We start from the raw sequence: 26,160 nt of genomic DNA on the forward strand, positions 1-26,160 counted from the left end.
CAGCAGATTCTTATTATTGGGGTTTAATTCATCAATAGCCACTCTAATCTCTTTTGAATGCATGTATTTCTTTTTTTTTTGGGGGATTTTAAAAATTTTCTTTACATGTATCACATGCTATAAATATTGTTGAATTACCTTGCTTGGAATTTATATATTGGAGGAATGAGATTAGTTGTTTTGCACCCATAAACGGTTAAACCTATGGTCTAAGATTTGTTTTTTTCTCTATTTTCTTGTGCATTGTTGATTAAGAATAGCATGTTTTGTTAGAAAAATAACAAAAATTAGTCAATAATGCAGCAACAGCTATCCCACTTTATGATACGTGAACAGTTGAATAGTAGCACTAAAATTTTTGAGAATCAAGAAAAGCTGAAAGTTTCCACCTCAAACCATCAAAGAAGAGAAGCAATTAAAAATAGGAATATATTACCAATGCATCAAGCTATCAACCCACTGTTTAAACGTATTATTTACTCACTATAAACACTATTTGCATCTCTTTTTACATATTATAATAGATAGATAGATATTTCAAAATATAACATGTACAATACAAGTAGTGGAAATTTATTATTATTATTATTATTATTATTATTATTATTATTATTTTGCATGATGTTCAAAATCACTAAGCTACGGTTTTATGTTGCAAAAATTCCATAAATATTATATCATACAGAAAACTATTTTTGATACTTTTATTTGATTTGTAATATTGATTAAAACTAATAACCTATAAATTAAAATGTCGCATTAGCTATTAATCACATAAATTTAGGTTAGGATCGGATGGAGAGTATTTTCACAGAGAAAACTCGATTAAAGTGCAGTTTTTTAAATGATGCAATGTAATTTCGAATTATGAATTTCGTCTAACTGTATTTTTATTGATAAATGACCAAAAAGTACTTCCGTATAAAATTACTTAATTAGCTAGTGTGCATGAATAAGTTCTAAAGTATACAGTATGACTCATTAGATATTTTTACTTTACTATTCTTTCCAAATTATAAAGAGAACGAAAAAAGGATTGTAAGAATAGCTCAATTGAATATATTGAGGGTACAAAAAACAAAAGGAAGAACAACAGTCAGAGTTGGTTACTAATGTGTTATATACCAAGAATACAACAGAGAACAAATGGTGCCTAATGTGGTGCATTTCCTTCAAGCTACATTTACAACAGAGAGCAAACATCATGGAGCATGATCATTGTTTGTGATTCCTATTCTTGAGGTTTCCTTGCTGAATATTTGGTGATGTATTCTCAAGAGTAGTACTCAGATGATGAGCAAAGGTGCGGCGCTGAGTCTTTTCCTGGAAATTCTTAATGGTGCCACTGCCATTGTAAGGTCTCTGACTATGAGGAGTAGCCTTTCTGGATTCAGATTGTATATGTGGATCCTGAAAGTATAAATTACAATTAGAAAAATTAAGGGTCTGTTTGGTTTGCGTTTTTATTTTCTATTTTCATTTTCAGGATCTTGTGAAAATGAAAGAGAAAATAGGACAGAAAACAGAATTTTGTTGTTCTATGAACCAAATCAAATTTTATAAGGACTCAATTATCCGGAACCGCATGGAGATTAAGAACAATATTGTTAACCAAACAAAGCTTGAGGAGAAAATGGGAATGAAGATTATATTATTATTGCAAACAGTTTAAGATACCTTCTGTGTCTCCTTGTTTGATTCTTTCCTTTCCTTGTAAAAATCAGGTAGTGGCCTTGCTTTGAAGCAAAAGCTTTGGCGAAGTTTTCTGATCTCTGTCTCTGCTTTTTCCTGCAAAATGAGGGGATTGAATGATTTGGTGACTAAACTGAACCGAGGAACTAGATATTGTTCATAGTAACAGACACTTGGTATTAAATTTTATTTGTCAACCAACCTTGAGTTTTGTATGAAGTTGCACTTTTTGTGCCTCATTGGCATTGAACTTTTCTTCAAGTTTCTGAGATTGATTTAGATCAATAGAGAAAGGAAAGGCAAGTAATTTAGTAACTCAGTTAATTAATTCTCATTTTTATTTGTAGTAAGGTTAATTAAAGCTCATAAACAACTAAATTTGATTGATGACAGAACCTTCTTTCTTCTTGCAGCCCTTTCTTCCGTCCTCAAGCTGAAAGGTGAGGATATCATTGGGGATCTCATTTTATTTCTGCATTCAAGTAGAAACATTGTAAATACTAATGTAAAGAAGAGTATTCACAAAAGCCATAAAACTTCTTTAAGCCAGAGATAGATTATGTAAACTTGTGGTCCTTGAAACTAAAGATAGCATGTTTCAACTAATTGACAAACTCTACATTATGTCAAGCATGGATAATATTTGAACATAGGAACAATCCAAATCCATATAGCACAATGAAAAATCTTATAACACCTTAAATCAGAGTGGAAATGACTTACTCTGTTGAGAGCAAGCGCCATTTAGAGCTGGCTGTATTTTTGCCTGTGCTTGATAAATCAAGAGGAGTTTTGTTCCTATCGTTTAACAAAACTCAAATGCACCGAATCAGGATATAAAAACAGTTTTACATCATAATTAATAACTTACTAGAATTAGGTACCTTTTCTTTTCTGTTAATGGGGTCAATGCAGAATGCATCTGCATCTCCTTCTTATAAGCCTGCATTTAAAAAACAACACTTTAACATCATAGAAATATAGATTGTGAAAGACATGGCAAAGAATCTGACAAACCATAGTTGGTGTTCTTAGAGGAGTTAATGATGCATCCTTTGAAGCCTTTGAGGAACCAGCACTAGCTCTTGCACTTTCAAATTTCTTCATGACTGATGCAGTCAATCTATTAAGTTCTCTAATCGGTGTAAAATTGACCGACTTGTAAGGAGTAGATCTTCTTTTATCAGCAGAGCTTAGTAATGAAGCATGCTTGTTGCTGCTGTTAGTTGGGGTAGCAGCAATATTACTGTTATCTCTCTTTGAAGAAAGAGTAGCTGCTGTTGATTTGATTGGTGTAGAAGCAACTTTGGAGGTTGCATTGCTCTTTAGCAATTTGAAGGAAGAAACTGGTGGTTTCTTCTTGCTAACTGAAGGCAAAATTTCTTGATCATATCTTGAACCCTGCTGAAATAATCAATATTAAATCAATATTTTGATCTTAAACAATCAAACCAAAGAATAAAACACTAAGATTAAACTTTCTAAAAAGACAAACATTGTGAACCAAGAGACTAATATCAATAACCACCTTCAGTAATGGTGTCATAATTGGAGTTGTTTCAAGTATCTTTTCAGCATCTTCATTTTGGCTTTGCAATTCAATCTTCATTGAATTCCCAACCAAAGGTTCTTCTTCCATCTTTGACACAGCTTCTTCTACCTTGTTACTTTGAGGCAAAATAGTACTGCTTGCCTCTAAATCCGAAACTGAGTAATTCCCATTGGCACTGATCATGGAATCTTGTTCTTCTTTGACAACCAATCTAGTCCTTGAACTTCTTCTCTCTGAATTATCATCAATAGCATTGTTTTGTGCAACATCACTGTTTGCAACTTGATCGACATGCTCATCTTCATTATTGTTTTGTGCAGCAGCATTGTTTGCTTGTTCGAGCAATGCTGCCGCGGCCGCCTTTTGAGCGGCGAGTTTCTTGTAGTGAGCTTCAAAGAAGGCCTTCTTCTGAGCAACTGAGCCAGGTCTTGAGAACCTCTCTGCCTCTTCGACGTAGCGGTTGTGAGAGAAGCTTGACCATTTCTCCCATGCAAGAGACTCTGACATGAACCTCCCAAAGGAAACTGATGATTGCCCCAATGCATGAATTGGGTTTCTCTGAAAAGTTTCACAGTTTTTTCAAGGTAAAACACCTTCATACAACATAGAGAAGAAAAAAAACAATGTCTTTTCATGATTAATTGCACCCAATAATATCATGCATGTGAAACCTAACTCATCAAATGATTAACAAAAAAAAATAATAAGCAAAATTCATGGTCCATGAAAAATCAGATATAGGGTTCCTAAGCAAAGATTTGCAATTTCAAGCAGTTCATATAATGAGAAAAGAAATGAATACCAGCTTGAATTAGAATTTTTCATCTTCTGTTCCCATTCTTTCAAAATCACATGCATTCAGGTGAAAATTTAAGGAAAAAATTAGGTTAAAAAAAAGGAAAACAAAGAAAACATTCAAAATAGCAAAAGAATATAAACAACAAAAAATAAATGGTTTATTCTTGATCAATTGCACCCTAAATTATCCAAAAAACAAAGAAACTAAGACAAACTCTGCAAGCAGTTAGTGAAATAAGAAACTAACACCAGCTAAAACTAAAGCATGAGAATATAATATGAGACAAGTTCTTGAATTAACCTCATTGGCTTCATTGATAATCCCAGAAGCATAACAGAATGGTTGTTGCATTTGCATGAGACAAGTTGAGTCCCCCATGTTTTTCAGTTTCACTACGCAACGTAGTAACTATAACCTGAGAAAGGTCCAAACTTTACCACTAACAATAACAAATTATAATCATAATTAATATTACTATGATGATATATGATATGATATGATGTGATTCACCATGTTAATGTTAGTAGTATTATTCTTCTATTAATATTTTTATGCTAATGTGGCCGTTTGTTTTGTACACATTCAAATTTGAAATTCAAAATAATAAAGGCATTCTGTGTCCAATACGATGTGGAAAAGCTGACACAACTTTAACACATTATAAAAAAAAATAAATTAATTAAAAACAAGATGTGCAGTGAGAGCGTTGTGTGTAAACTTTTTTACAAGTTTGCAAAGTATATGTGTAGGGCCCACTAACAAAACGGTTGGAAGAGGAGCCCAAGTTTGGGCCCACATATTTGAGAAATGAGACAATTAAAAAAAAAAAATTATAAAAAAAATTCTCTATAACGGCTATGTTTGAATTTGGTGAAGCTTGCCTTCAATTCAAATAAAAAATGTTGTTGTGGTTCAACTTTTCAACCTAGGAAGAGAGTTCTTTGATATGGATGTAACATTTTTTCAACCCTCGTATTAAAAGGGTTTTAAGAGAAAGTTGGTGGCAACTACAAAGTGTCAAAGTTGTAGAAGGTTAAGATGTAACATGCTGAACCACAGTTAGTTGCAACATCGCCTTGGTGAAAATAACTAGCTTAGGATATTGACTATTTATCTATGGATGTCTATAGTTGGTAATTTGAAAATAATATATAAGCCATTTTGATGCATATAGAAGGATTTTGTAGTGTGGATGATTTGCTAGAGTTGAATGGTAATGAGCTAATGATGGTATTACGAGAATAGATTCTAGTAAATTTTTTTTCTCAATTAATGTTGTAAAATTTAATCTTTTACCATATATACTTTTTAAGCGGGACTAAAAAAAAAAGATAAAAGATATTTTGGTAAAAAATAGAACTGAGTAAAGAATAAGAATTTTTACTAATTTTTTTTAAAAAAATATGTGGATTGTGTATGATTTTTTTCTTTTCGTTGAATTTTCCTATTATAAAAGAACAATGTCAATTTTTGTTGAAAGAAGATGTAAAAAATGTCATATAATAAGATATTACAGTGTAACATTAATTGAGAGAAAAAAATTGAGAATTTTCGGAATACTTGTTGCTAGAATTGATACATATGTAGCATCTTTAACTCTTCAAGGGATACTTCTTAGTCCTATTTATTATTTTATAATATAATGTGTTCACTTTTCTAATACGTGGTACTCTAATTGTTTTTGGAGATAACAATCAAGGGATAGATGCGCGGAACCAGAAATTTCATAAGAGGGGGTCAATTAAATATAAAATATAACAAAAAAATTAATAAAATATGATTTGTAGCATATATATCAAAAAAGTAATTATATTATATAAAAGTCAATGTTCAACTACATACTTTAAGATTTTGATATTTTTTAACTTGTTGGACGATGCTTTATGGAACTAAAATTATCAATTATCATCTCTGAAGTGAACAAGTTGTGTCACAGGTTGTTCAATAATATTTTGAACATTACTCAAAGAATCTGAAGCTGAATTTTGTTCATCATATATTCTCTCTTTTCTCTTGAAAAATGAGTGAATTGTTTTCATCTTTAACATTTTTAACTTAACTTGAACTATCTAAAAAAACAAAAATAATTGCATATATGTTATTTTCTTAAAAAAAAATATTAAACCTATTGAGCAATAACAAATAACTTTAGAAACAGAAGTATATAATAACCAAAAATAAAGTTATTGATTTACCTTATTATTTTTTATTCCAAGTCTCACCTAAAAATAATTCTATTGAGTTTTGCCCTCACTTCAATCTTTGAACACTGTCTATTATAAAAAAAATAAATTAATTATTTTAAATAAATAATATAAATAATACTTGACATTATTATTAACTTAAAAAAAACTGAAATATACCTCTTTGAATCTTTGTTGTGCATTCAATGGTTAATATTTTGCTGTTTATTTCTCTTCAGTGGTTTTTTTTCATATATCTTGTTTTGGTATGAAAAGAAAATTAAAATGAGAAGAGTAGAAGACCAAAAGTCTGGGAGCCACTAAAAGAGAGAGAAAAGTGGCGCCGATACCTCTGATGGTTTGAAAAAAATGTTTGAAAAATGTACTAGTGTTACTTTAATTAATAGTATGGGCTTGAGTTAGTATAATAGAACCATTTTTATTAATTATTAGAATGGGCTATTTGTTAACAAGAACAACAATAATTAAAATATCTAATACATAGTGCAGTTTTTAGTTATTTTAATTTATAAAATTTTGTAACTTATATTTTTTTTCTAATATTATATATAAAAAATTTTAATATTATTAATTATTACTATTTACTATTTTTTTTAAAAAATTTTGGAGGGGACCATGGCCACCTTAGCCCCCGTAGATCCGCCACTGGATAGATGGATGAATAATGGGGATAGGGACACAGTATTTTCCACTAAGCAGCATTGATTAGGAGAAGGAAGAAAATAATATGAGAAATTAAAATAGATGGGAGAACAGTAAAAGAGGTGGAAAATGTTACATAAATGATACAAGGTGAGTTCTTCAATGGGCAAAGTATAATACTATGTCAGAGCTCAAAATGCCTTTGTATCCCAAGGCATAAAGAAAAAGTGAAATGTATACATACTCTCACTCACCTATTCTGCATGATCATCCAAGCTGAACATGAAGGTGCATGCTTCAGTCACTTTCTCTACATTACTAACGTTACATCTTATCAATTTTGGGTACAAAAATAATACAAGCACTCTCAAATTCAATAACAGAATATTAGTTTCTCCCTGTAAACTTTCTCAATCATTAATGTCCAAAGAAAACATCAAATGGGAGGCCTCTTGGATGGTCAACAATCAATATTGCTTGCTTGCTTGCTTTGTAGGAATGAACAATATAGGCTCAGTCAAGGAACATGCCTACTAATCCTTCAATTTGAACTCCCAATCAAATTCTGACCACCCGGCATTACAATATGGGAAAGAAAAGGATCAGAATGTTACAGAGGTACGTCGAGGCCACGGCTATGTCGGTCACGACCGTTCATTTCCATGAATCCTGTATGAACACTTCTTCTCCGTGTTCTATGGGGTTTTGCCCTTGATCCTCTTCTTTTATGACCTGAATACACCATATAAACGACAACAACGAAGCCACATCCGGAAAAGGCCCATAGGAATATCACCCAAAATCTGAAAGAGCTTGGCATCTCATCTTTTGGAACACTATCCAAATCCTCAGAATCCTTTCTCAGTTGCTCAGAATGATTTACTGAGATATGATTGCTTATTGAATCAGTACTTTCATCTACAATGCCAAATTTCCTTGACATGCCGCTTTCTTCTGTTCTTTGTTCCTCTTTTGGTGGGGATAAAGAATTTGCATTGGGGCATCTTCTCTCATGATGCAAAGTCAGTGCTTCATTCAGTGTTTTTGCACATTCAATGCTGAGCAGATCACGCTGAAAACCATCCTCATTGGCTCGATCTAGTGTCGATAGATCCGGTGGGTCTGGAAACTTGGCCCAGCATCTGTTGACCATGTCAACATCCCGCCAATCTGCCTTGTCAAAACTCCAATTCCCAGTACCAAAACGTAACCCATAGTGAAAAACTCGATACTTGACCCCCGGTGCAGGTACATATCCTGGGTATATCAGTATCTCATTGTTTACAGTATGCTTCAATTTTAGCTGCATCAATAACATTACTGGTTATAGCGGTGAAGTTTCTTCATACTAGAAAGGAAGTAATTACATAGCATACAATACATAACACGACATGTCATTAGAGAGAAAGACATAAAGCAGAATGATAGGTAATGAAATGACTCATTTCAATCCAGAACTTTGACTATAGAGGCTCTAAAAATCATGACAATGACCAGTTCTCCAAAAAACTTCACCTGTTAGGTGTAGGGTTCACAGTTCAAGAATGGTTTTCTAATAAATAATATACCCTTTATCTACTTGTCTTATGCTAGTTATTCGCATCTAGATGCATGACGGAACACCCTTAAGTCGATCGCCACTCAACAATAGCTTTGTTTCAAAGTCTGCCACCATCATTTGTTTGAAATTATCAAACACTTTTCCCTTCTTTTCTGATAGAATAATGAAAGAGTTTGTTTGAATAAGTTGTTGCAACATTCACTTTCTAAACCACGAGTGTGTTTCCTCTTAACTAAGATTATTCAGAGTGTGTGTGTGCAATTACATATGCTAACTCTATTTTGGATATCTAAAAAACCAAATGTAAGTTCAATTCATGTTTGTTTTACTAGATTGGTCTTCGCTAGTGTTTGCAGAAAACAACAAAAGTAAACATGATGGCAAAAACTATGCTTATATTTATAGATTCAAAGAAGCTACTACTGAATTTTTGAAATTGTGTGGTTGGTGGCCAAAACATGTAGGAGCAATAGCTACCCAATTCAAACAAGACGAACAAAAACGTTTGTGTTCATATGCATCTTAGTTACTCAATAGCAAATGATCTCTAGCCAAGAGCCAAGCTACAGAATTGATTAATGCTTTAAAGGCTTAAGGAGGAGATGCTGGACCTTAGGTTGTATTGTAACACTATGGAACCCATAAGCATAAACAGGTCAGTAGAGTATGCATAACAAAGTGTGTAAAAAGTAGGAGAAAATACCTCGGCTGCTCCAAATGAGTAGCCATACATCTCACTGATCCAACCAGATTCATATATGTCTCCTGTTATATTTCTTGCATAATGAGCTCTATCAGCTCGGACTTCCTCAGTTTTATGTAGCCATAGCAAAGCGAATTTCCGAAGATCATCTATGTGCATAATGATTACACCACCAACCTTGTCACAAGCCTCAGGATGGCTAGTGTGCAATTTGGCAAGCTCGTTGTCACAGCCAATGAGGTAGCTACCAATAACAGGAAAATGTAAATAATTCACCGCGAGGATGCAAGAGAAACAGACATCATGAGAAACATATATGGATGGGTTCATGCAAACTCTAGTCATCAAAATCGCATCTCCAGGAAAACAAAATTAACAGATCCCATAAACATAAATCAACTTCGGCAAGCTTACTCATAGGGAGTTGAAACTGGACGGCCACGAGCAGCCTTGAATTCCCATGGTGTAATCGGGCCTCTTAAGATCATATCAGCATCAAGAATCACTATGAACTCAGCATCAATATTTGCATGGTTAAGCCAGTGAAGTACAGCAGCAGGTTTATTAATTGCTGGATACCTAAAACAAAGAGACAGAAAATCATGTTTTTTTCCTATAATCTAAATCATTCAGGCAAGTGAAGCATTTAATAGTGGTAGGCTCTCAATAACAGCACATAAAGAGTTGAGGCACAAGGTATCTTGTATATAATTTAGGTAATCAAAATCAAACATGAATTGATATAACACAAAGACTAAGCAGTTCTGCAGTACAAAATAAATATATGAAGATTATTTGGACAACATCTGAGGGTATCCTGAAACAATAATAGAATTATCCATAAACCATAATTTAGAATACCAAAATCAAGCACAATTTTGATATAATGATCACATATAGCTGACTTCTGAGAAATAAACACAATTGAAAAAAAAACAAAGGGCAAAAAAAAGCAAACTAATGTAGATAATGAGCTTCGTCATGGCATATATTGTTTCAGTTAGAATTTGAAGATAGTCATTGGTCATAGTGATTGAATTTGATCTAAATTAGTATCCTTAAAATAATTATACCACAAAAGTTAATCCTTTGCTTGTTCCATGCCTGATTTTGCAACTACTAATGATAATCACTTCGTCCAACAAAGTCAGTCAAACTGTAAATATCAGTTCAGACATGACAAGCACCTAACAGGAAAAAAGTTAGAACAGCACAACTTGAATTGAATAGCAGAGACACATAATTACCAGTCTCCTGTTAATGGATGTCGGCTCATAGAGGGAACATAATGGGTAGGAGCCAGATCATGGCCCTTATATTGCTTCAAGTCTTCGTCTGTGCAGCTAAGAAGTCTAGTGATATTTCCTGGCTGTCCACTCAATCGGAAACTGTGCATAAGTCCTACTGTCTGCCAATCAAAGTATGTGGTACATTCTGTGGAAAAAACAGTATGAATTTTAGGATGCGGCTTCTCAGCATCAAGAGCATTGTCATCTTCTTTGGTATCCTCCATCATTTGTAAAGTAGCAGGAGTTGGATATTTTGGCTTTGTTAGTTCAGCAAAGGCTTTGCTTTTCAAAAAGTTCAAATATTTAGACCAAGTAGGTTTAGGACAACCATTTGCTGCCTGCTGCAGCAGAAGACCCTCATTTATAATATTTATGCACTCTATACTTAGAAATAGTCCTCGCCTTCGATTAGGGTCAAGTTCCATCTGCCTTACCTGCAAGAAACTTTCTAGTTTCAGCAAACCAATGCTAAATTTATTATGATTATTATTATTATTATTATTAGTTAAACCACCACACATAAATTTCCTACCATAAGTATACTTGTTTACATACCTCCCTGGGATAAGGGGGTTCTGGAAAAAGACGGCCACATTCATAAACAATTCCATCTTCATGGTGAGCCAATTTATTAAATGACCAATTTCCTACACTAAATGGAAGCCCATAGTGAAGAAGAATTGGTTCAATTCCCTCCCGAGGAACATAACCTGGGTAGATCATCAAGTTATCATTGATCTTGTGCCGAAGTCCTATCTGTAAACAGAAGGGTGGAATCCAACAGTGTAGATTGAAAGAAGAAAAGAAAGCAAAGAAAATAATCAGCAAAAGTTGAATAGTCAAGCACTACAAATGGAGTGCTAAATGGTTTGAGTAGAGTTTAGTAAATATAATAAAATAAAAAATTAATTCAATCATTTTAAGGCAATGAATTTGACTCACTTCAGCAGCACCAAAAGAGTAGCCATACATCTCACTGATCCATCCTTTCCCATAGATGTCACCAGTTATGTTTGTTGCCCAGTGTGCCTTATCTTCCCTCACTTCTTCTGTTTTGGAAAGCCACAATGGTGCGAAAGCTCGGAGGTCATCTATATGAAAGGCCAAAAGCCCACCAACTTTGTCGCAAAGTTCTGGGTGTTTCGTATGCAGTTGAGCCAAAATATTGTCACAACCTCGTAAGTACCTGAAGAAAGAATTTTGGAAGATGGCAAGTTTCAATGATAGTGCCTGAGAAAGAAACACACTACAAATTTATAGTTTTTTGTGCTAAAAGATAGTTAAATGCATTTCATAGGTTCAAGCAAAGGATCCTAGTTTGCACTTTGAACTTTTGATTCTCTTATATGTGATACATTAAAGATGAGATACATATAAAAGACCTAGGCATCCCAAACTCCAATATTTTCATAGTATATGTACTGCCGCATGTCAAGGCGCACAATGCCATTATCATCATCCTTCTTCTACAGATATGCTCAACTGGTAGTGGGAGGTATTATCTAGCTTCTAACACTTATTATCATTAAGGGTGAGTTTGTGAGTTTTGATTTTACATTTAAAGACAGGGAAGGGAAGTGCTCCTACTGTAAAGCTTAATCCATTTTACACTATGAATAAAAATTCCATAACACATTGTTAAAGGGAAAAGGGAGTAAATATATTGAATGAGAAATGAGTAAGAAATTAGTGATTACCCATAATATGCGGCAACAGGTCTTCCTTTCTCTGCACCAAGCTCCCAAGGTAAAATTGGGCCTCTGATTATCATGTCTGCATCTAGAATGACAACCCAATCAACATTTTTTGCATCTTTACTATGTTTGAGCCAGTGCAAAACCCCAGCTGGTTTATTTATTGCAGGGTACCTGAATGGCGGACATAGAGTTAATATCTCATGCTCATATGACGGAGGAATTACTCTTCATTTGCAAGGAGGTATGCATGTGTTTGATTCGGCACAATGAAGCAATAAAACTCAAAACACTTGAACAGAGAACAGCAGAGAGCACAAAACTTTTCCAAAATACCAAAAGTACAACCTAAAAAACACATCGATAATGTAGCAAGATCAGCAAACAATACTTATCTAAGACCCTTCACTAATTGCTGAAAAGAGTAAGCTTAGAGATCTGAGTTTCAACACTTAGAAGAGACATCAGCAAACTTCTTACAAACCTCATAAGATGTCACTACTCATTGAAGCACTTTTCAACCTACAAGTAGAAATTCTACCAATCAAAACTTCTATAAACACAAATCTCTACCTTAGTTTAAAAGAACAATTTAGCTACAACAGCAGCCCACAATCCATTTCAAGAACATACACATCCCAACATAAAACATACCTAAGAAAGAAGAACAATAGTAGCAGCTATCACATAACTACACATGCGACACATTGTTACAGAGTTAAAAAAAAAAAGGATGTCCTACTAAACAACATAGGCCAATCAATCAGAAACTAAAGTCAACGGCACCATTAGCATTCATTCTCAACAAACCACATCAATCAATCTACATTCAGGTCACAAGGCCAAAAACCTTATCATCCTTCTCGTTGTGCCAAGGTTCACCTTCTAAACTAAGAACGAAATAACAGAAATGATTTATCTTCTAATAAATGCATCCTTCTAATCATCTTCCTAACAACTTCAAACCAAATGCCTTTTGATGTTTTCAAATTATTCAATGCATTTGAATATTTTTCTAGTTCAGAAATTACGAGGATAATCAGGAGAGTATATGCATCATCATTAATCAAGAAATAATACAATGCTTACTTAATTAATATCTTTGAACATTAAGTGATTGTCAATGTAACCTAAAATTGAGTGTTATCAATTTTACCAGTCACCACCAGAACTTAACTTGAACACTAATTGATCGTTACAAAAGCTACTAGATTTGGATAACTTCTAACACTAATCACACCATCACATCAAAAACAGAAAAAAAGAAGATTACCAGTCACCAGTTCTGGGATGCTTGCTCATAGAAGGAACCTCAAACGTTGGCGCCAAATGCATCCCTCTATAGTTCTTCTTCTCCTCATCCGTACAACTCAGGAGACGGGTTATGGGCCCGGGCTGCTTGGCCTTCCTGTAACTGTTCATGAGCCCAACCGTCTGCCAGTCGAAGTAGTTCTGACACTCAACAGAAAATAGCGTGTGGAGCCTCCATTCATGCTTCCTCGCCGCTTCGCTAAACCCAATGCAAACCACAATTCCCACTAACAAAGAAACAATTAACACTCTCGCCATTGTTTTCTCCTCTGAGCTAGATGTGAAATTGGTGTTTCCTGAAGCTTGAAGATCTGGATTTCATGCCTGGCTTCTTGTTCTTGTAGCGAAGTCAAAATTGAAGCGTTGAGATTTGTATTTATAGTATTGAATTTGCTACTATAAAGTATTGAATAATTGAAGAGTTCAATTAATTGCCTACGATCTACAATAGTAGTAATTAATTATTGTTATTATGAATCTGGAAAAACGTGTTGTTGGTAATGGTAACGCTGGCTATACTGTGAGATTAACAAGTATACGATCGCCAAAGAAGCTTTTTGTCACTTTTGCATTTTTATTTTCGATTTCTATAATTCTTTTAAAAAATAATTGTAAATAGAAAATGGAAGTTTTTTTTTAAATATTATAATAAAAAATAAATGTGAGTCAAACAAATTCTAAGAATTTAATAATTTAAAATGTATCTTTACTTTAATTATATCATCAATCGTATAAATCTAATTAACATACCAAATAAAACTTTATTATTTTAATGAAAATTATTGAAAATAAATACGATATTCAATCTATAATACTTTAAATAAGTTATTTGCATAATCCAAAAAAAACACAAACGTCATAAGTTTAAAACAAGCTCTTTTACAACCAAAAGATAAATAGAATATATTTGAGTATATATTTTATATATTATTTTTATAACTAAATCTAATTAATTTTTTTATGTTGTTATTTTTATTTTCTTTTTTATTTTTATTATTAATTTTAAATTATTAAATTAATTTGATTAAACATAGTTACTAAAATAACTAAATGACCGGTTACTACATATATTGATCTTAATGGCTCTTTTGCAGAAAGGCTGAATCTGAGCATATTTTGTCCACTTAGTTGGAATTAATAAATTGATACACTTAGACTTGAACCATATCTTTGGCTTAAATAATCTAAAAAGTTAAGATAACAAAATTATTTTTTCTTTAATTTTTACATCGTAATCATATATTCATATTAGTATCTTAATTTTAAAATTAATCAAATTACTTCGTAATTTTAAATCATCAATAAATTAATTTTTTTATTAAGTAAATAAAATTAAAATAAAAACACACATGTAGTTATTTTTATGTAAAGTTATTAGTTAAAAACTGTTGAATAATTTGATATATAAATTTTTTTTAGAGTATAAATTAAACTTGTTATATGATTATTCTTTAAAATATTATATTATAAGAAATAAATATATTTATTAGTATATTTAACCATCTAAAATCTAAATTATTTCTTTTATCAGTAGTTTATTTTTCTTACTAATGGTAGACACTTTTGTCAATGCACTGTTCATTCTTTAACACTAAGCAACAAGAACAACACTATAGGACGCTCGCGTTGCCGCAGTTTTTTACTGTTTTTACCTACCATAGTTGGTGTCACTTTGATCTTAATACTAAATTTGAGTTTGTGGATGGAGAAGACGATGAATTTGCATGCATGAGAAGAAGAATCTGCATGGAGTGTTTTTAATTTTTTGAGAGGGCAATTTAGAGAATTCACTCTACTAGTCTACTTGTTAGTTGTTACTATAATTTTTGGTTATTAAAATAATATTTTTCATAATAATTATTCATAACATTTTAAGGAGTTATTGACAACCTCCTTCTATCTCTGCATTGTTTCTGTATTGTGCTCGATTCCATGATTCAATCTCAACAACCTTCACATTACAACGAGCAATTAGCTAGGGGCACCAAAATCAAAACAACCAAAGACCCCTAATTCCCACGTAATTTATGAATTTCAAGACTAATCGTAATAATTAACCCATGCATTTATCGTGATAATCAAAATCCCCAGAATACCCCTCCGTTTTCCGGTTACTTGGGTTGGGGGAAAAAGGAAATGCCGACCGTGGCGGTGAAGCTCTACAGCGTCTTCTTCAAGTTCCTATTGAAGCAGCGTTTGCAGAATCGGATCCAAGACTCGCTTCAAGAATCAGACCCGTTCGGAGTCACGTCCAGGCCCGGCGAATCCGTCGCAGCCGCAAACCCATCCTTCTCCGACGGCGTCGCCACCAAAGACATTCACATTGACACCTTCACGTCCCTCTCCGTACGAATATTCCTACCCGAGTCAGCACTCGCCGAACCCGAACTTGCACGCGGTTCAAAGCCTCACCATCTCAAATCCATAACTGACTCTACAAACAAATTAGCTCAGGCAGGACCTGGATTAATCCGCGCCGAAAAGGCGTCGCTCGCGTCGCGGCGAGCGGGGGCGACGCCGAGGGAGGAGCCTCGACGGAACAGCCTCGGCCCTACCGGAGAGGGATTGAGCTCCGCATCCGGTGGCGGAGGGTACCTTGGATACTCGCCAGCGCCGGGAGGCCGCCGGAGAAAGCTGCCGGTGATTGTACAGTTTCATGGAGGAGGTTGGGTGAGCGGGAGCAGTGACTCGGTGGCGAATGATTTGTTCTGCCGGCGGATCGCAAAGCTGTGCGACGCGATTGTTGTGGCGGTGAGTTACCGGCTGGCGCCGGAGAACCAGTATCCGGCTGCATTCGAGGACGGGTTCAAGGTTCTGAATTGGCTGGCGAAGCAGGCGAATTTGGCGGAGTGTAGCAGGTCCATGGAGGTTAGGAAGTTGGATGCTCACAAGGCTATTGTTGATTCGTTTGGAGCTGCGGTTGTGGAGCCATGGCTCGCTGCTCATGCAAATCCATCGAGGTTTCTTTTCTTTTTCCTTGAGTTTATCACATTGATTTTTCCCTTGTAGATTGCTCTGTTTAAGCATTTCGCTATTTGTATTGAAATTTTACATGATAGGATCCTAGTTATCAGTAAACTATAGGATGTGATTTTCTTCTTTTGTATACATTGATTGTTTCGTTTAAATGTAGATGCTGATTGGTCAGCAAATTTAAGTTAACATTTGCTTGTTTAGGTCTAACCAAGTTATAATCAGATAGCAGAACAGCAAGACATGATTATGATTTTTTATTAGAACATCATAGTCTCTTAACAAGTTATGAACTTCTTAGTAATAAGATGCTCCCTTAGTCTACAACAACAGAGAAGCTTAAACCAAATATATGAAGAGGACGTGATTTGTGAATAGTTAAAATGAAGCAAAGACATGTTTCTGTACCGTAACTTCTTCCTTTCATGTTTCCTCTTGGAAGCTTGTTATGCATTGTGCTACTTTGGTGCTTAACCACTTTTTCCACTTTGATTTTGAATCAGGTGTATTCTTCTAGGTGTGAGTTGTGGTGCAAATATTGCCGACTATGTGGCTCGAAAAGCCGTAGAAGCCGGCAAACTTCTGGACCCTGTCAAGGTGGTAGCACAGGTCCTGATGTATCCATTTTTCATTGGAAGTGTGCCCACTCATTCTGAAATAAAGTTGGCAAAGTCTTACTTTTATGACAAGGCTATGTGTATGTTAGCATGGAAACTTTTCCTAAACGAGGAAAAATTTAACCTCGACCATCCAGAAGCCAATCCCCTTGCCCCAGGCCGGGGTCCTCCCTTGAAGTTGATGCCTCCAACATTGACAGTGGTAGCGGAACTTGACTGGATGAGGGACCGAGCCATCGCTTACTCAGAGCAGCTCAGGAAAGTGAATGTTGATGCGCCTGTTCTGGAGTATAAAGATGCAGTCCATGAATTTGCAACGCTTGATGTACTTATCAAAACCCCAGAGGCCCAGGCTTGTGCTGAGGACATCGCCATCTGGGTCAAGAAATATACCTCACTTAGGGGTCACGAATTCTCGTATTGAGTATGATATCCCATATTAAGATGCTGATCAGTGAGAAAATATTGACCTTGTTTTCGAAATTAGCTTTAGATATCTCTTGCGCTACCAAATTAATTGGGGGTTTGGTGGCATATTAATTTGTTTTAATGCTTATGTCCCGCCGTCCTAGGTGTTGACAGGTTCTATGTTCAATCCACCTGTTGGTGCTTTTTTATAAGATAGAGTTGTCTGAGAGTGGGATTAGTTGAATCAGTGAGATGCATTTATCTCATGCACACAATAGTTGGAAGCCACCCAGTTCATTTTTCCCGTGTATTATGATGTACTATCTTATGGAAGGGTATAAAGGGTATAAAATTTAGTGCAATGCTCCTTTAGCATAAGTATGACAATGTAGTCTCCAATCCATTTTCTTATTCTATCTAATCTCCTTGTAGTAATGGTGGGTCATAGTTAAATTTTGTACAAGAGCTGTCCTTGTTTCTCGATAGGATTTAGAGTTCAGATTAAAAACGACTTTTTTACCCATGAGGTACGGTTTAGTGATGATCATAGATGAAGTATTGACTTTCTTTAATAATAAAAATAAAGCATGTTCTTGCATAGCTTGCTTTGTTGGGCACAATGTTTTGCCTCCACTACAGACAATTGTTGAAGTCCTACTGCGACTATAAATATGCTATGGTCTTAACATGATTTCCTTGGGCTATTATCACAAATATGTTGAGGTAATTGGCCCCACTGCTTCCACCACTTGGTTTCTGGTGAGAAGAACCATTGGAAGCTCCATTAGAGGATCCTCTCATATGGCTTTAAAGCTATGTTTGGATATTGTCTCTAAGATAGAAAGATGGAGTTAGTAGATACCAAAATTTGTTTGGTTGTAGAGTCAAAGAAAAATGTCTCTGTCTTTATTTTTGTCTTCCTATTTCTGTCTTTCTATCTATTTATTCTGTATCAAAGGCAGAATCTGAATGCGAATTAAGAGATAGTCTGGTTAACTTATAACTATCTTCATGCCGAAGCCAAACCAATTTGGCTTGTTGATCTCAAAATATTGGAAGCATTTGAGGGAATGAGGAGCCAGTGTGACTCAGTGAAGTATGCCCAGTGATCAATATGTTGCTTGCTTTTTTTGGCGTATTTTGCCTGGGTGGCATCTCTGCTGAATGTACTGTATAACCATTTGTTATATGGACTAGACATAGAATTATATTTCTTTTTTAAAAATTGTACTACAACTTTAGTTTCAAGCAAGCTAGAAACTGCAGCCAAGGCTTGGACCCAGTGGCAGAATCTGCTGCCTCCCATATTAGTAGTGGTGTGTATGTTTGTGTTGTGTAAAAGAACTAAAAAGAAAAAAAGCAAGCTAGAAACTATTGTAAGATCACTTTATTACATAATGAAAAAGAAATATTTGCAATCAATCTCTTCTTTCTTATTATCAACGTGTGAGGTTTTCGGTTGAAAAATTTAAAAGCAACTTGCAGGGGGCAAATTGCTTCTGCCCTTTTCAATTTTCTTTTTCGTAAAAAATTTCTTTCGGGGAAAACTAAGTAAACTTGATATTCGGATGAATAAAGAAACAGACATAAAATAAAAAGAAAATAAGAGAAGAATTTGAAGTCAAATAGAAATTGTTGATGCAAACAATATGGAAAAGAGGATGACAAGTTTGGCATCCACGACGTGGTATGCACTAGGGGTGTGCATGGGCCGGGTGAAACCGGGTTTGATGCGACCCAGACCCGACCCAAAATATATACCGGGCTTATTTGTTAGACCGAAACCCGACCCTAGACCCGATGAAACCTATACACTTTCGGGCCACGATTATACCGGGTAAAAATCGGGTGAAAACCGGGCCGTTAACATTATATTACCTTGATACCTTCTTGTAAGTTAGCATGTAAAAATATCCAAATTTCCAAGACTCTAATCATTATTTGACATAGTAAAATTCACTTAGAAAAATATAATAAGAACCAACTCTTCTATAAAATTAAAGCATAACCATAATCAATACTAATATTGCCTAATAACACCAAATATTTAAATCAATACAAATAAAACAAGATTATGCATTAGTCTAAAGTCTTATGTATTTTAAACATAAAATATTAACTTATATAGTCTTATATATAATGACTAATAACACAAAATATTAAGGTTTACAACACTTAAATTTCACATAATAATAGCCATCATCCATTACTAATAACACAAAATATTAATTATGTATGATGACCGGGCCACCGGGCCGATTTCGGGTGACCCGAGCTATGGCCCGAACCCGACCCGAAATAATGACCGGGTCTATTTTTGAGACCCATACCCGGCCCTAGACCCGATGAAATCACACCAAATAAGGCCCTAAAGTGTTCGGGACCGGGTCGGATCTTCGGGTCGGGTCGGGCCATACACACCCCTAGTATGCACAACGGTGGGCCAACATGACCGTGTAAATTAATCAACACAATTCAAAGTTCTGCATATAATTAAATTGACATTTCATAAATAACGCTATCTAATACTATTATGAATAATTAATTATATTACAATCAAATAATTTAACAAGAAAAGCATACATATTGGATATGTAAATTTGCAATAATATGATTTTTCAGGTATTGTGATATCTCATTGTGAAACTTCAAGCTTGCACTTCTATTTTCCCTTGCCTATAACTTTCTTCACTTCCAATTTCAACCTATAGCCAATCTTCAGCTCTTACTTTCAGAGTTTCAGTTTTTCAACCTGTACCCAACCTTCTTCAACACTCACTTTATTATTTATTTATTTAATTACTTTTTGTCAATAAGTTACTTTAATTGAAAATCAAAGGCAGCCCAGATGCAATAAGAACATGACAAATTGACAATAATTGTTAAGATTCTTACTACTAGTGATTAGAAAGAAGTGGCCAAGAGAGACACCATTAAGTGTCATTTACATTAATGGGAGACAAACTGCCCCAAAATCAACTGAGAAAGAATTGTTTCCAGAATAATAAACAAGAAGCTAATAAATAATAATTAACTACAAAGAACTTTCCTGATCAAACACTCTGGGCCTATAGCTACCAAAATTGGAGATGTTACCAACCTGTACAAGTATACATGGCAACAGAAAATAAGTCGAACTATTAATCAGTGAATCTTCTGATTCCTCTCCAATGCAACGCAGATACGTCTCAGACAAGTCCCAGCACTCAAGGGCAATGCAGAAACTGTAAATATCCATATAACATAAATAAGAAATAAGAAACAACTTAATTCTTGTAGCCAACTACCAACTAGCCCCCTAACAAAATCGACATACTGAATTTTAGGACACCAAACAAACTATTCAATGCAAGTACGGGCTACCTAGCAAACATACAACCATAATGCATTCAAATATCTAGAATGATATCAAGTCTATGCAAAAGCTCGAAGAATAATGAGCAAATAGATTGTAGTCTTTCTTTATTTACTCAAGAACTGAGAATGTAAACCAGTGACATGAATACTTTGCAATACAAACCTGATATAAAATCATCAACATATTCAGCATCAATCTTTCCATGAGCCATTGCACCAACCTCAATAACAGAAGCACGCAAGTTAGTCGATGATCTCAACAAAATCTCACAAGTTTGTTTTGGTGGCCAGGATACCGATACTAAGACTGAGTCTGAGACTAAGACAAGAGACCAGACACAAAATTGTATTTGGTTGCAGAGACATGAAAATAGATACTAAAATTTGTGTATTTTGTGTACCTTGAAAATTGAGAACACTGAAGACAACTTGGGGACACAATATTTACCTCATTGCTCCCACCGGAGCACCACCGCCGACTGCCAGACCTTTGCCGTCAGCAACCTCTTTTTGGCAAGGATCCAATGGCCGACTACTTTTCTGGCGGTGGTCCAGCTAGGAGTAATCATGTCCACCTAAAATATTTTGTCTTGTCCTCAACTATTGCCAAACAAGTTAGACACAAATTTTGTGTCCATGTCTCTGTCTTTGTCCCTATCATTAAATGTATACAAAGGGATTAAGCATACCACAAACACAAGGTTCTCATCATGATTAGCAGCAGCGAGGTAGTCCTTTATTTGAACAGCCTTAGGTGAACTGACAGAAAGCCCTAAACACAAGAAAAGCTATACATAAGAATTTTTATAACATGGATGAAAATATCAGTGGTTTATAGAAGGAAACTCACCAATCTTACGAGAGTTAACGGGTAGGTGTTGAGTTACAGGATTTTCAATTAGGCGCAAAAGTTTTCCACGTTTACCCTTTGACTTGATGCTGAACTTTTGCAGTAGCTCAGCTATAATTATAATTAAAGATTCATAAAAATAAGAATAAATTAGGTACATGACTTTAATGGTGAACCATAATAAAATGGAATAACAGATTTATCTGAAACAAAACTCACCCATCATGTTGCAAAAGCTTCCAAGAGTCTTTGGTATCTGGGTGTTTGGTTCAACTCGGATTAGTATTCCTTCATCAGTCCTAATGAACACACCACGCAACCTACCAGCCATGCAAAGCCGACTACCCATAATTTGAAGAAGGGCCTAATGATAATATGGATAAAAGAAAGTTAAATAAAAAATGAAAAAAAAAAAAAACAATGTCTGCTTGATAAAAAGGGAAGTAAAAAGAAAATAAAAAACCCTCTTAAATTAGATAAAAATAAATTCAAATCAAAATGAAAGGGGAGAAAAAAAGTATATACCCATAGCACAAAGGAACAATATTTATACCCCCAGACAGAGAAATATGAACAGATCAACACTCAAAGCAAGGTTTTACAATTACCCAACAGAGAGAGAAAAGAGGATGAAGACGGGTGGTTCTACTAACCTCATGCACAATATCAGGCCTATAATCATAAGGGTTCTTGTTTTTCCTTCGAAGGAAATTGGCATGCTCATCTGGATTTAAAATCTGGTACCTCTGAAAGAGTTCACGAAAAGAAAATTGAATTTAGATATAGCATGAAAATTACAAAGTATTTAGTTTCATATTTATCACAAAGCAGTTTCATTCTTATCACTACTAAGAAAAATGGGAGAAAAATTAAGTAAGGAACAAAGAAAGAGGCACGAAAATCTTTCCATTAAAAAGAATACCTTTCCAACATAAGCAGCAACCAGCGAGGCTTTCTCAAGAACAAAATAGACTCCACCTTTTGAGTCCGGGTAGCAAGGAGATACAGGAATTCCTGCAAGCCCCACCATTGTAGTAGCATGTTCTTTGGGCCCCATTGATTCATCACATTTGCTAAGCTTTGTCTGTAACAAAGCAAAATGTACTTCAAACTATTTGTTATACCTTGGGATGTAAAAGCATAAACTAAGGCATGGAGCATACCACAGCAAGACTGAAAATAGCAGGTGCAAATGTAACGTGTAAAATACTCGCAAATTTATAATACCCCCAAAACTTGAAAGTATATTTAAGGGTAAACCACCATTTTGGCACACGTAAGATTCTGTTAAGATCTTTCAGGAGCCACGAGTGCCTTTCTTTCTGGCGGCACCATATTAAATTGGCAGCTTACCCTATATTTGATGAACAGAGAAAGAAAAGACATTCTGCAAATGGAAAATAACTTCAGGCTTCAGCTATGACAGGCCATCCTAATCCATCTGATCAACATGTCAAGTATATGGGCTGGGCGGCTGGGCCAACTTTGTAGTCAGTTTCATAGTGTCTGGGCTAGCTGTTTTAGGACAGCCACATGCCTATACAGCCTAGGCCTTTTTAATTCTTTCTTTTGAATATGATTTACATAAGTACTACTTAGCTTCAAATATTCAAACTGAGTCCGAACATCAATAACATAATGTCACAATAACACAATATAAACCAAATTATATAACTTAAACACAAACTGAACTAAACATCACATACAAATGCAAATGAAGGTTGGAATTGTGAGGGTGAAAATAACCTTTTTCGTAAGACCCCCCTTGAGAGAAGGGTTGCCAAGGATCTCATTACCATGATTCTCTGGCTCTTCCTCCTCCCAACATTGGATTTGGGTTTGTTTTTCATCCCTCTTATGCTTCAGTTTACTGTCTGCACGAGGAGTGACCATCCCTATAATAAGTCATTAACATCAACCAATTCAGAATTGTCTTTCCAGCACCAAACAATGCACATGCCTATTTTTTATTGAAAGAAGAAGAGCTTATTATGATAGCTCAAGATTTAAACCAATAAATTAAAGACAAAGCACACTGACTTATAAAATGTGCCTAAAATATAGTCAAGCTTATGCCCAAATATCAACATGACAATACATGCTTTTTCTTCGATGGCATGTCTTTTGGACTCTAAACATCCAAATTTGGATAGAGCCCAGTGAACATCAAATCATGCTACAAATGGCAACAGAAAAGGCAATATCACACCATCATATCCAAAATAAAAGGTCTCAAGAAAGAGACATTACAAAAGAAAAAGGGTAAATTATACTTACCTTCCTCCAGGCTTACTAGCATTATATTTAATCCCCTATAGTGTTTAACCTAACACTTACCATGTAACACTCACATCTGGTGAGAGCATTAGTACCCTTCTCAAACTGTGAATAACTAGAAATATACATATAAGCCTCCATATTGTTACTCTCACTTAACTTAAACGGAATATTCTCTTAAAACAAAATAGAATTAGACAACTAATCATCTGAAATTACAAAAGTAACATATGTAAGATTGTAAGTACAAGAAAGTTCCCAAAAAAGTTTATATACAATCTAATCCAATTAGCTCTTTAGTCCCATAAGCTAAATTTCAACCTAAATCTTAATTAACCATTTATAAGACTAACATAAGCTTAATGCTAATCATAAATTAGCTAACAAGAATCACCAGTCTAGTTTTTTGAACTTTAGACGTGCATATTTAACTAAGTCACCCCTAAATCCTCTCAAACTAATCCACAATTCTAACAACCAAGGCTATTTCAACCCAAGTTACTCTTAAGTAAATCAGTAATGAGAGGGTTTAGCTCCTATTCCACATTCTTATATCTAACCACAATGCAGTGCCCAATCGCATTAAAACACGTTCGATTTCTCAAAACCACAATCAAAATCACGAATTACTCAAAGTCACATAGCCTAGGATTTGACGGAATAGCACCTCAGTTTGAGTTAGTGATACGCAGCTGAGACAAGGCGGCAGCAACAACGTCAACAACGGCAGTGGCAGAATCAGCGGGCTCCCTCTTCTCTCTTCTTCTTCTCCCACACGCACACGTGTTCTCTCCCCTCGTTCTTTATTTATTTTGCTAACTTAGTGAAGAACAATTGGAAATTATATGTAGAGATTAAGGCAAAGGGCAATTTGGTCATTACCACATGGGTGAATCTCTAGTACTTCATGATAACAATGGAATAATACATTGTTTGCTTATCCCAAACACTCTTTGCAACTATAAAAACGAGTGAGATTAAAGGGTCCGAGCAAAACTTAGTATTACAATATTGAGTCCCTTTTCCACTATGAGAAATTCTCATGGATCCTTTCCATGCCATTTTTCTGTTGAGCAAGATCCTCTTTTAGAGGCAAACTCAGAGCATACTTTTATGACATTGGATTGAGGAAGAAGGAAATAACACTAGCTAAGCTTTCAGAGAGAGAGAGAGAGAGAGAAGGAATATTTAGAATATTTTGTAAGATAGGAAAAGTGGATATATTACAATGTTCATTCCAATCTGATTACAACTGGGGTGAGCACCTCCTTTTATAGAGGTCTCTAGATAGAAATGATATCTCACGAAATCTAGACAAACCTATCATACAATACCAACTGGAAGATAAGGATAAGTCTTATCTCTTTCTAACTTTTCTGAGACATGTGACAGAGGTCACTTTATTCTAGCACACTTAATTATACATAGTGGAGCTACTGTTTTAGTAAAAGGGCGGTTTGAAATAGTCTTCTGGAAGGGTCCCATCACCATCTGAGAAGGATGAGTCAGAAGCCAAATTGACAGCTCTAGTAAAGGGACGGTTTGAAATAGTCTTCTGGAAGGGTCCCATCACCATCTGAGAAGGATGAGTCAGAAGCCAAATTGACAGCTCTTAGATCTGTATCCGGGTCTTGTAGGTAGAGAAATGGGTCTTCATTGTTTTCTTCATTTGGATCTTAAGTAGCTCCACTATGTATAATTAAGTGTGCTAGAATAAAGTGACCTCTGTCACATGTCTCAGAAAAGTTAGAAAGAGATAAGACGTATCCTTATCCTCCAGTTGGCATTGTATGATAGGTTTGTCTAGATTTCGTGAGATATCATTTTTATCTAGAGACCTCTATAAAAGGAGTTGCTCACCCCAGTTGTAATCAGATTGGAATGAACATTGTAATATATCCACTTTTCCTATCTTACAAAATGTTCTAAATACTCCTTCTCTCTCTCTGAAAGCTTAGCTAGTGTTATTTTCTTCTTCCTCAATCCAGTGCCATAAAAGTATGCTCTGAGCTTGCCTTTAAAAGAGGATCCTGCTCAACAGAAAAATGGCATGGAAAGGATCCATGGGAATTTCTCATAGTGGAAAAGGGATTCAATGTTGTAATACTAAGTTTTGCTCGGACCCTTTAATCTCACTCGTTTTTATGGTTGCAAAGAGTGTTTGGGATAAGCAAACAATGTATTATTCCATTGTTATCCTGAAGTATTGGAGATTCACCCCTGTGGTATCA

General features: G+C 35.0%; 4 protein-coding genes across 7 annotated transcripts; 1 reads left to right on the plus strand and 3 right to left on the minus strand.

The window, feature by feature from the left end:
- Positions 1-1,034: 1,034 nt before the first annotated feature.
- LOC112783042 (uncharacterized) lies at positions 1,035-4,557 on the minus strand. Of its 2 annotated transcripts, none has more exons than XM_025825776.3 (9): positions 4,344-4,557; positions 3,221-3,802; positions 2,710-3,093; positions 2,577-2,635; positions 2,416-2,490; positions 2,089-2,164; positions 1,895-1,957; positions 1,678-1,788; positions 1,035-1,410 (listed from the first exon to the last, which is right to left on the minus strand). In XM_025825776.3, the coding sequence occupies exons 1-9, from the start codon at positions 4,419-4,421 to the stop codon at positions 1,216-1,218; spliced, it is 1,623 nt and encodes a 540-aa protein (XP_025681561.1). In that variant the 5' UTR covers positions 4,422-4,557; the 3' UTR covers positions 1,035-1,215. The 2 variants fall into 2 exon arrangements, with proteins under 2 accessions (XP_025681561.1, XP_025681560.1); XM_025825775.3 differs by having other exon boundaries at positions 2,710-3,096.
- Positions 4,558-7,008: 2,451 nt separating this feature from the next.
- On the minus strand, positions 7,009-14,060 carry LOC112782656 (peptidyl serine alpha-galactosyltransferase). The gene is made up of 8 exons (XM_025825141.3): positions 13,410-14,060; positions 12,140-12,310; positions 11,385-11,628; positions 10,998-11,198; positions 10,401-10,876; positions 9,568-9,732; positions 9,154-9,397; positions 7,009-8,192 (listed from the first exon to the last, which is right to left on the minus strand). The coding sequence occupies exons 1-8, from the start codon at positions 13,703-13,705 to the stop codon at positions 7,500-7,502; spliced, it is 2,490 nt and encodes an 829-aa protein (XP_025680926.1). The 5' UTR covers positions 13,706-14,060; the 3' UTR covers positions 7,009-7,499.
- Positions 14,061-15,453: 1,393 nt separating this feature from the next.
- Positions 15,454-17,962, plus strand: LOC112782267 (probable carboxylesterase 11). Its single transcript, XM_025824612.3, has 2 exons — positions 15,454-16,407; positions 16,924-17,962. Exons 1-2 carry the CDS (start codon positions 15,584-15,586, stop codon positions 17,459-17,461), a joined length of 1,362 nt encoding a protein of 453 aa, XP_025680397.1. The 5' UTR covers positions 15,454-15,583; the 3' UTR covers positions 17,462-17,962.
- Positions 17,963-20,314: 2,352 nt separating this feature from the next.
- LOC112784833 (uncharacterized) lies at positions 20,315-25,175 on the minus strand. 3 transcript variants are annotated; one of them, XR_011878910.1, is made up of 9 exons: positions 24,597-25,173; positions 23,399-23,547; positions 22,575-22,736; positions 22,306-22,398; positions 21,872-22,016; positions 21,653-21,763; positions 21,492-21,574; positions 20,966-21,377; positions 20,315-20,669 (listed from the first exon to the last, which is right to left on the minus strand). XR_011878910.1 is itself a non-coding variant. In XM_025828161.3 (9 exons), the coding sequence occupies exons 2-9, from the start codon at positions 23,543-23,545 to the stop codon at positions 20,590-20,592; spliced, it is 879 nt and encodes a 292-aa protein (XP_025683946.1). In that variant the 5' UTR covers positions 23,546-23,547; positions 24,597-25,175; the 3' UTR covers positions 20,315-20,589. The 3 variants fall into 3 exon arrangements, 2 of the variants coding, with proteins under 2 accessions (XP_025683946.1, XP_025683949.1); XM_025828161.3 differs by having other exon boundaries at positions 20,966-21,023; positions 24,597-25,175; XM_025828164.3 differs by lacking the exons at positions 23,399-23,547; positions 24,597-25,173 and adding an exon at positions 22,816-23,043 and having other exon boundaries at positions 20,966-21,023.
- Between the last annotated feature and the right edge of the window lie 985 nt (positions 25,176-26,160).

This window comes from Arachis hypogaea, chromosome 20 (genome assembly GCF_003086295.3).
Source record: "Arachis hypogaea cultivar Tifrunner chromosome 20, arahy.Tifrunner.gnm2.J5K5, whole genome shotgun sequence".
Taxonomy (NCBI): Eukaryota; Viridiplantae; Streptophyta; class Magnoliopsida; order Fabales; family Fabaceae; genus Arachis; species Arachis hypogaea.